Below are 9,860 nucleotides of genomic sequence, written 5' to 3' on the forward strand. Positions count from 1 at the left end.
TCAGACGCTGGGCGTGGTTTTCACATTTTTATTGGGGGCCGTCAGGGAGGGGGCCTCTCCCTGTCAATGGAGGAGCTCACAGTTTCTTCAGCCACTCCAGGCTTGGGCCCTGGGGGTCCTGGGGGTGGCTGGGCACATCAGGCATGTTCCCATCGTCTCGGAGGGGCACTGTGGGACAGGAGGGTGGGCCACTGAGATGAGCAGATCGCTGGGGGCCCACAGAGAAGGGCTGGCCTGTCAGCTTACTTTCAGAGAGGGAAACGGGACCCCGGGGAGAGATAAGAAAGAGAGTAAGGGTCAGAAAATCAGAGATGCAGGGAAGTGGGGAAATAGAGACCCAGAGACATGGGAAACCAGAACGATGGATACAGAAAGGAGACCCAGAGAAAGACCCAACAGATACAAGGAAGCAGAACAGAGACCTGGAGAGGTGGAGACCCAGGAAGACAAAACTCCAGAAAGCAACAGAGATTGGGAACCCAGACAAGGACAGAAATCTGGAACCAGGACAGAAACTCAAAGTGCAAAAACAGACAGAAAGCAAATTTTACGGCATGTGGATTATATCTATTGAAGGAAAAAAAGAGAGTCCCGACTGCACTGCAGAATCTTGGCTCCCTGCAGAGGAAAGACCTGCCCATCATCATTCCGCCCCCAGCTCAGCAAGGTCCAAGGCTGCTGCCCTGGCCCCCACTCACCTGGGTAGTTGTAGGGTGTGGCCTCGTTGATCATGATGGAGTACTTGGCGTAGGGGCTGAGTGCAGGCAGGATTATAGCTGCGGAGAGACACAGGGGTGAGGCCCAGGGGAAGGAGGTGGCGGCGGGGACAGTAGCTGAGCCTTTTCAAGATGGGGGTCAAGTGCATGCGGGGAGGGGAGCAAGGGGGTCCAGCACCTCCAGGAGGCCCCTTGGCACCCTGGGAGCCCCATACATCAGCAGAAGGGTTTATAAGACTTTTTTTTTTTTTGGAAGTGAGGGTGGAAGCCAAGCATCCACAGACTTGTGGGACCTGGAAGACACAGGAAGGAAGAAAGGGTTGGTCACAGAATGAGCGCATTTGAGCCATGGAGCATATTAAGGGGTGGGGGTCGGGGGTGTCTTGGGAATGTTCCAGAGAAATCATGAACTGTTACAAACTGAGGAGAAGGTTTGTACAAAGAACAGTCATTGAGAAATTACAGTCCACCTGGGGCAGGAGCAGGGCGTCATGGGGGGTGGGGCAGGGCATGTAAAGGAATATTCTGGGTCAGTGCTGTCCGACATAAATGTAAGAGCCACGTATGTAATTTTACATTTTCTAATAGCCACATAAAAGTTTAAACATACAAATTAAAAAATAAATTTAACCTGGTATACCCAAGACATTTAAACATATCCTCGGCATAAAAGACATTGATATTTTATATACTCCTTGTTATACAAAGTCTTTGAAATCTGGTGTATGCTTTATATCAGGGTAACAGGTACCATCTCAATTCATACTGGCCCCATTTCAAGTGCTCAGTGGCCCGTGTGATCCGTGGCTGCCGTGTGGGACAACTGTGTTCTAGAACCTCACTCAGTGTGTGGCCTGCCAACCAGCAGTACTGACAAGACCTGGGAACGTGTTAGAAATGCAGCATCCCCAGACCTACTGAATCAGAACCTGTATTTCAACAAGACCCAGAGCATCACCTTGAAATCTGAGTAGCCCAGTTCTACAGCTGAGGTTCTCATTCGCAGAAGCACGTTAGAATCACTGGGGGATTTTCACAAGACACAAGACTCCCTAGCCCCACCTCCACCCCACCCAATTCAATTCAGAATCTGGGGGGGGAGCGATGAGGGTGAAAGGGGAGGATAAGGACATTACTTTTCATTTATTATTATTGTTTCTTAGCTATTATAATGCACAGCTAGGGTTGACAACCTCTTCTCTGAAGGGATTCTGGGCCTTTTGGGTGGGTGTGTACGGGGTGGGGAGCGATGGGGTGGTGGAGGAGTCATAATACTAGGGGTGGGGGTGTTCATACAAGTGGGGACACGGAACGTTGAGGGCGGCGGTCGGGCCTCGGGGGTACAGGATGGAACGATGGTGGGGGTGGCGATGGAGCATTGGTGGGGGGCAGTGGGACCTCTAGGGGGTGGAGGAGATAAAGCCGGGACGCCGATTGGGGGTGATGCACTTTCGCGCCTGGGGCACTCACGCACCGAGACCCCCGATGGTGAAGGATGCCACTAGCACCGGCTCCTTGGCCCAGACATTCCTGAGAAAGGCGGCGATTCCTGGAAGGGTGGGCGAGAAGGGTCACCCCTGCAGGTGATGCCCCCGGTGACCTCTACCCCTCTCGCGCCACCCCCGCCCTGGAGGAGCCCCCTCGTGACCTCTGCGTCCCCCTCCGGCCCGGACCCCACCGTCTCCACGGGGGCTCCGTCTTGCCCTACCCCTAGCACTACCCGGGGTTCCCGCTACCATCCCCGCGCGCTGACAGAACCCGCACTTACTCCCGGCCATCTTGGTCTCGGCAACGGCGGCGGCGGCGGCTGCGGCGGCGAGGGCGCGGAGCACTCTGGGAGTTGTGGTCCCTGGGCACGGCCTCCTCAGTCGGAGTCCGCGCGTGCTCATTGGCGCAGAACAGCAATCCCAGGCGGTGGCGGGGGGTGCGGAGCGCTCTGGGAGTTGTGGTCCTGGACCGCTAGCCTCCACGGGCTGAATCCGCGCGTGCGCACTGGCACAGAACAGCGGTCCGAGCCGACGGCTGCGAGGAAAAGAGGCGGCGCTGCAGATTTAAGTGCAAACCAGTCTTGGCGCACCTGCCGCCGCTCTCTGTTTTTTCCATCAGCCTAGAAAGTCGTTCCAGAGGAGTAACTTCCAGTCCTCCTACTGAGGTCCAGCTAAGGCGGAATGCATCAGTCCTCATTTTATAGTTTACTTATGAGAGCCCATTTTACAGATGGACAAACGGAGGCTGGGAGAGGACGAATCACCAATTTGAGGTCTCAGCTTAAAATTGGTTCGTCCTGCAAGCCCTAAGTCTCATCCCAGAAGGGTTAGGGGCCTTCTGTATACTCTCACAGTGCCCTATGTGACCTCCATTATAGCGTACATCATTTTGTTTTGTTTTAACTAACCTCGTCGGAATCTGCCTTTCCATCAGGCTGGGAGCTACTTGAGCACAGTAATGGGGTCTGACTCCCTTCTGTGCCCCTTTCCCCCAACCGTGTAGCACAGGGTCTGGCACATAACAGGTGCTAATTTTTTTTTTAAGTTTAATGAACACAACAGTTATGACTGCGGCCTCTCCCAACTTTTTCCACAGCACCATGGGGCTGTGACACAATCACCCAGGGGCCCCCACCTCGCTCCTTCCTTCCCTAAATAGGGCTCTGGCTTTCTGATGTTGCCTCATTTCCTGGTAAGGGAGAGGGCACGGCCAAGCCCTGGCTGCTGTTCCTGCTCCCGCCGAGAACTGCCCACCATGGCCCTGGTGATGAATCTGCAGCTGCTGACTCTCTGTGAGACACCCCACCCCCTTCTCCCTGGGCCCCTGGCTGGGCTGGGGTCTCCCTGAGGGCAGGTGTAGGGTGATCAGGAGGCACGAACTGAGGGTTTGGAATTCTAGGCCAGAATAACAGGACTGGGGCTCAGACCCCTGGGTCCTAAGGCAAGAGGACCCAGGGGTCCTGAATTCCTGGGTTCCTGGAAGAGGAGGAAGTTGGGGGCAGGATTCTCTAGATCTTGAAGCAGGAGAGGGCTAGGGATCTGAATTCCTAGGGACAGAGAACCTATAGTCCTAGATCTTGATGTGGGAGGGATGGAGAAGCCAAGACACCTGGGAAAGAAGGAAACTGGGGGCCCAGACTCCTGCAGCCCAAAGAGGAGAAACTGTGGGCTCAGATTATTGTCTCCTGGAAACGGTGGAATCCAAGGGCCTGAACTCTTGGGTACAGAGGCAAGAGGGGCTTGGGTCCAGACTTTTAGGCTCTTAAATAAGTGGGGACTGGAAGTGTGAACTTATGGCTACTGAGGAGGAAGTATGGGCAAGATTTCTGTTTCCCAGAGGATAGAGGGCCTGGGGACTTAGATTCCTGGGTGCCCAATGAGGTGGGGCCGGGAGCAGCCGAAGGGTTTGACAAGACCAAGCCCCTTTGACCTTCTATAGGGCTGGTGTGTCACGCAGACATCACTCCAACTGGTGAGTAACAGTCCACACCCATTCTCCTGTGTGTTGCTGACACCCCATTTCCAACTACTCAGATTTTATTTTGGTGCCTCCCCTCACCCCAGATTTCCTTACTTCCCTCCCCCTTCCTTTATTTCTTTCCCTCCTTCCTTCCTCATTCATTTTAGTGACCAGTATAGGTAAGTAGTGAAGATCATGAACTTTGGAGTTAAAGAGACCTAAGCTGGAACCCCAGTTTCACCATCGTATTCATTTATGACCTTGAACAAACCACTGAATGCTAAGACTCAGTTTCTTTCTCTGTAAAATGGGCTGTTGTGAGGATTTAATAAAATCACATGCATAAAACCCTTGGCTCAGAGCTTGGCAAAATGCAGGGCTCAAGAAATAGGATCTCTGGCAATGCCTATTATTCCCCTTTGGAAAGTAGGGTCCTCCACCCTGAGACAGCTCTGGGTTTCTTTCCAGGGTTTCTGATGGGTGAGACCTCTTCTTCCTCTCAATTTCCCTCCATTACACTCCAACTTCAAATAAGAATCACCTGGAGAATCATTAATATCTTAGCTATCAATTTATTTTAATTATTTTTTAAATGTTAAAGCTAACATATGTTCATGGTTTTAAAAATTATTATCAAGGGACATATAACAACCTCCTTCTTCCCCTTCCTCATCTTCCTTAAACAATCTCTGAATCCTTATAAAAAATTTCCATGCTTTCAAACACACGTATTTTTGTACTTCTTTTTCTCCCAAAGCAAAACTGATATTTCGTGACTCACGTTGTTCCGCATCTTACATTTTTCACTTTGCAATCTCTCTTGGAGACATTTCCATGTCATTGTAGCTAGCTCTACCTTTTTCTCTCTTTTTTTAAAGCTGCTGTCTAGCATTTGCCATTGTACGGCTGGATTCTAGTTTACTTGGTCCTCTTGATGCATATTTAGGTTGTTTCCAACTTTTCCCCTCACAATGATTGCTGCAGTGAGCATTTCTGTATAAGCTTTTTGTGCCCATGTAAGTGCATTTGTCTAGGGTGGACTTATTGGGTGGTTGGTCATGCCCTTTGTGTGTCTTGACAGAAACTGACAAAATTACTTCTCAAAAGGTGCAACTGAGTGCACCTAAGTGCCTGTTTTACTACATATTCACGCAAACACAATGTTAACCATTATTTAAATTTTTGACAACCTGAGAGACAAAAATGTCTTACTATTGTTTTAGTTTTAAAAAATAATATCACTAAGGTTGGACAACTTTCACATCATAACCCCCAAATGTGTTTTGGTCAGTTGGACTTCCTCTTCTGTGAATTGCCTATTCATATGTTTTGCCCAACTTTCAGCTGAACTGGCTCTAGGATTTCTTTCTACACTCGTAACCTATGTGATTTATGAATAAGCCATTTCTGCCAGTGCTGTCACTTGTCTTCTAGCTTCATTTATATGTCTTTTCTCATACACAGCTTAAAAATGTTGAAGCTGTCAACTTAATTAACCTTGTCCCTTCTGAGTTTTTCATTTTATATTTTAAGACAGCCTTCTCTACCCCCAAGACAAATATATTTTCCTATATTTTCTGTTAATACTTTTTTATAGTTTTTTTTTTTTTTTAAAAACACATGTAGTTCTTTACATTAATCTGCAATTAGTTTTGGGGAATGGTGTGAGGTAGGGATCCAACAATTTTTTCCCCCAAATAGATAGCAAGTTTTGGCAACTATTGAAATATGTCAAATATGGTACAAATATTCTGGAGGGCAATTTGAAATCACAGATTTCTGGGACCCAATCCCTTGAAGTGATGTTTAAAAACCATGGAGTAAAGGTCAGGAGTTGATGCCCTGCTCCTCTGATTTGCAGCTAATTTTGACAAGCCTTGGTTGGGGTCCAATGTCTCCCCTATTTTACAAGCAGGGCACTGAGGCTGAGAAAGGGCCAGTGATTCTCAAGGAGATTCTCCTCCTACCCCAGCTGCCCCCTCATTTCCTTGGGCTCCTAGGAAGCCTGAGGACCCAGGCAGCCCCATTTATTCAGTCCCCCCAGCCTCATACCCCAAGCCGTGGCTGGGGGCTCAGCCAGCTGCAGTTGTGACCCCCGGGGTCAACGTCACTTTGAGGTGCCAGGCACCCCAGCCCACCTGGAGGTTTGCACTCTTCAAGTCTGGAGAGATTGCTCCTGTGCTTTACCGGGATGTATCTGCGGCGCTGGCGGAGTTCTTCCTGGAGGAGGTGACCCCAGACCAGGGGGGCAATTACCGCTGCTGCTACCAGAGGCTAGACTGGGGACCAGGTGTCTGGTCCCACCCCAGTGATGCCCTGGAACTGCTGGTGACAGGTGAGAGCCTGGGGGAGGGGGGTGTGGAGAAGGGACACAGGTGGGATGAGGGAGGGGGAGGAGGGGCAGAGAGAGAAAACACACCAGAGAAACAGGGGTGATTCTCAACCAGGGGCGATTGTACCTCCCCCCACCCCCACCCCAAGTTTGGCAACATCTGGAGACATTTTTGCTTGTCCCGACTGGGGAAGGGTTTGCTACTGCCATCCCACGGGTAGCCATCCTACAGTGTACAGGACAGTACAACCCCCCAACACCCCACGCCCAAAGAATTATCCAGATCTATCCAAAAATGTCACTAGTGGAAATTCCCTGGCCGTCCAGTGGTTAGGACTCCGCGCTTTCACTGCCAAGGGCGCGGGTTCAATCCCTGGTCGGGGAACTAAGATCCAAAAAAAAAGTCACTAGTGCTGAGGTTGAGTAACTCTGGGAGAGACGCACCCTCTGAGACCCGGGGGAGTGAAACACGAACGAGTGGGACGTTAAAAACAGAATTTTAGTGAGGCACCGGCACAGTGGGAAAAAGCGACAAACAGGGAGGGAGACAGACGCAGAGGCACAAGGGCACAGAGAGGAATACGGACACAGAGAAGCTGAGGGAGACCCACAGAGAAGGGAGAGACGTCGAGACACTAGCCAGGACAAGAGGAGAGAGAAGGGGGAGACAGGCTGAGAGACTAGGAGAGGGGGGAGAGGGAGGGAGGAAAGGAGAGCGGAAAAGAGGAAGGAGGGAGGAGGAGGGGAGAGAAAATGGGGGTAGGAAGAGTCGGGGAGGAGGGGAGAGAGGATGAAGCGGGAAGAGTGGGGGGGGGAGATGGGGGGAGGAAGGGGGGAGAGAGAGAAGGGGAGGGGAGAGGGGGGCAGGAAGGGGGGAGAGAGAGAAGGGGAGGGGAGATGGGGGAGGAAGGGGGGAGAGAGAGAAGGGGAGGGGAGATGGGGGAGGAAGGGGGGAGAGAGAGAAGGGGAGGGGAGAGAGGACCAAGCCCCCCTGTCCCGGTCCTCCTCCCCCGCAGACGAGCTGCCGCGCCCGTCGCTGGTGGCGCTGCCCGGGCCGGTGGTGGCGCCCGGGGCCAACGTGAGCCTGCGCTGCGCCGGCCGCCTGGGGGGCATGAGCTTCGCGCTGTACCGCGAGGGCGTGGCGGCCCCGCTGCAGTACCGCGACTCGGCGCAGGCCTGGGCGGACTTCCCACTGCTCGGCGCCCGCGCGCCCGGCACCTACAGCTGCTACTACCACACGCCCTCCGCCCCCTACGTGCTGTCCCAGCGCAGCGAGCCGCTGGTCATCAGCGCGGCCGGTGAGGGGCCCCAGCCCTCTGCCCCCAGACCCAGGGGTCCAGGCCCCCAGCCCCTCCCCCCTCAGACCCAGGGCTCCAGGCCCCCAGCCCCTCCCCCCTCAGACCCAGGGGTCCAGACCCCCAGCCCCTCCTCCCTCAGATCCAGGGGTCCAGGCCCCCAACCCCTCCCCCCTCAGACCCAGGGGTCCAGGCTCCCAGCCCCTCCCCCCTCAGACCCAGGGCTCCAGGCCCCCAGCCCCTCCCCCCTCAGACCCAGGATCCAGGTCCCCAGCCCCTCCTCCCTCAGACCCGGGGGTCCGGGGCCCCCAGCCCCTCCTCCCTCAGACCCAGGGGTCCAGACCCCCAGCCCCTCCTCCCTCAGATCCAGGGGTCCAGGCCCCCAGCCCCTCCCCCCTCAGACCCAGGGGTCCGGTCCCCCAGCCCCTCCCCCTCAGACCCAGGGGTCCGGGCCCCCAGCCCCTCCCCCCTCAGACCCAGGGGTCCGGTCCCCCAGCCCCTCCCCCCTCAGACCCAGGGGTCCGGGCCCCCAGCCCCTCCTCCCTCACACTCAGGGGTCCATACCCCCAGCCCCTCCTCCCTCACACTCAGGGGTCCATACCCCCAGCCCCTCCTCCCTCAGGCCCAGGGGTCCGGGGCCCCTGCTCCCATCGACCCCCCTCAAGTTTGAGACTGGGATTTGCGCCCCAACTCCACTCTTGAGGTTAGGGAGCCAGAGGGTGGGCCGAACCTGTGGTTCGGACGCTGACCGCCTCTCCCCCTTGCTGGCCCCGCAGGCTCGGGCTCCTTGGACGACACCCAGGGCAACCTCGTCCGCCTGGGGCTGGCGGGCCTGGTCCTCATGGCTCTGGGCACGCTGGTCGTTTTCGACCGGCGCAGCCAGAATCGCGCCCCTCGTTATCATCTGGGCCTGAGCCTCAGGGGACAGAGAAGACTTCCCAGAGAGGATGGTGAAGAAGCTGGAATCTCTTGGGTTGGACCGCCCTTCCAGGAGACCCACAGCCCTCCCCGCTGAGCCCAGCTTCCCGAGTAACAATAACCTTTGCTCCACGCCCTGGATATCTTCCTTTTGGGTCATTTCTCCAGGACCTCCCAGATCAGCGGGAGGCACTATCTGTGTGGTTAAGGCTTCCTCGCCAGGAAGACCTGAGCTGGAAGCCCCGTGCGCTGCTCGCTCCCTGCGGGATATTAGGAGGGCGACCCTTCCCCAGCCTCGGTTGCTCTGTCTGTAAGATGGGAGCACTGAAAATACCCACTTCATCAGGGTTAAGTGGACTATGCATCTGAAGGGTTTAAAACAGTGACTGGCTCACAGAAAACGTTCATTAAATGTCAGCTACCGTATAAAAGCTATTTCTATCCGACTCGCAGATCCCAAGTGAAATTCTAGTTGTTGTTTTCCAGTGATTCATGCTCCAGCTCACCTTTCACGCAACTCACCGTCGTTCCCTTCATGACATCACTCTTGGTTGCCAAGCAAACCTCTTCCAAAGTCCTACTCAGACCCTCCCCAAAGGCAGACCAAGATAAGACCACCACAGAATTTCTTCTCCAATTACAGCTTCATTTGCTCACAGCTGTTTTCCTTGAACCGTCATTATCATTAAGGGGGGTCTGTTGCCAAGGCAACAGCAAGTGGAGCGTGTGCAGGAGACCTTTGACCTAGACCCTAAAATCTTCCTTCTGGAAGCCCTGGCTACTTGCACAATTTTCTCTTGAATTTATTAGTTTAACTTCTAATTTCATCTGGCTAATCTTGATGCGTTTCTCATGCTCATACACACATTTTCCGTCCCTAAGCAAGTCTTACCACTCACTCATGTGTTCTTGATTTATGCCTAATTTGGGTGGAGCACACATCCTCTTCTGTTTTTATTAAAATCTCCAACTTCTCCTTCCTCTCTTCCCAGTTTATGGAGAAGAGGATGACTTCCTTTTTTTTTTTTGGACAGTCCCAGCCCCACCACTCATTAGGTGGGTAGCCTTGAGCAACCTACAGATCCTTCTGAGTTTTCACCTTTGAAAGGAGAAACTAAAAATATCTACCATCTTGGGACTTCCCTGGTGGTC

General features: G+C 53.7%; 2 protein-coding genes across 2 annotated transcripts; one reads left to right on the forward strand and one right to left on the reverse strand.

Moving 5' to 3' along the window:
* Window positions 1–13: 13 nt before the first annotated feature.
* Window positions 14–2,570, reverse strand: NDUFA3 (NADH:ubiquinone oxidoreductase subunit A3). Its single transcript, XM_036832692.1, has 4 exons — window positions 2,485–2,570; window positions 2,191–2,265; window positions 699–776; window positions 14–168 (listed from the first exon to the last, which is right to left on the reverse strand). Exons 1-4 carry the CDS (start codon window positions 2,492–2,494, stop codon window positions 77–79), a joined length of 255 nt encoding a protein of 84 aa, XP_036688587.1. The 5' UTR covers window positions 2,495–2,570; the 3' UTR covers window positions 14–76.
* An 888-nt stretch (window positions 2,571–3,458) lies between these two features.
* On the forward strand, window positions 3,459–8,805 carry OSCAR (osteoclast associated Ig-like receptor). Its single transcript, XM_036834012.1, has 5 exons — window positions 3,459–3,495; window positions 4,143–4,175; window positions 6,199–6,498; window positions 7,512–7,793; window positions 8,567–8,805. The coding sequence occupies exons 1-5, from the start codon at window positions 3,459–3,461 to the stop codon at window positions 8,803–8,805; spliced, it is 891 nt and encodes a 296-aa protein (XP_036689907.1).
* Window positions 8,806–9,860: the final 1,055 nt, after the last annotated feature.

This window comes from Balaenoptera musculus, chromosome 19 (genome assembly GCF_009873245.2).
Source record: "Balaenoptera musculus isolate JJ_BM4_2016_0621 chromosome 19, mBalMus1.pri.v3, whole genome shotgun sequence".
In the NCBI taxonomy this organism is placed as follows: Eukaryota; Metazoa; Chordata; class Mammalia; order Artiodactyla; family Balaenopteridae; genus Balaenoptera; species Balaenoptera musculus.

Excerpts from the sequence above, each read along its gene's own strand:
- OSCAR (XM_036834012.1), top strand. The coding sequence starts at position 3,459 with ATGGCCCTGGTGATGAATCTGCAGCTGCTGACTCTCT. Across the intron at positions 6,499-7,511 it reads CCTGGAACTGCTGGTGACAG|ACGAGCTGCCGCGCCCGTCG; the intron begins GTGAGAGCCTGG and ends CCTCCCCCGCAG. Across the intron at positions 7,794-8,566 it reads GCTGGTCATCAGCGCGGCCG|GCTCGGGCTCCTTGGACGAC; the intron begins GTGAGGGGCCCC and ends CTGGCCCCGCAG.
- NDUFA3 (XM_036832692.1), bottom strand. Across the intron at positions 777-2,190 it reads CTTCACCATCGGGGGTCTCG|CTATAATCCTGCCTGCACTC; the intron begins GTGCGTGAGTGC and ends GTCTCTCCGCAG. Across the intron at positions 169-698 it reads CACACCCTACAACTACCCAG|TGCCCCTCCGAGACGATGGG; the intron begins GTGAGTGGGGGC and ends CCTGTCCCACAG.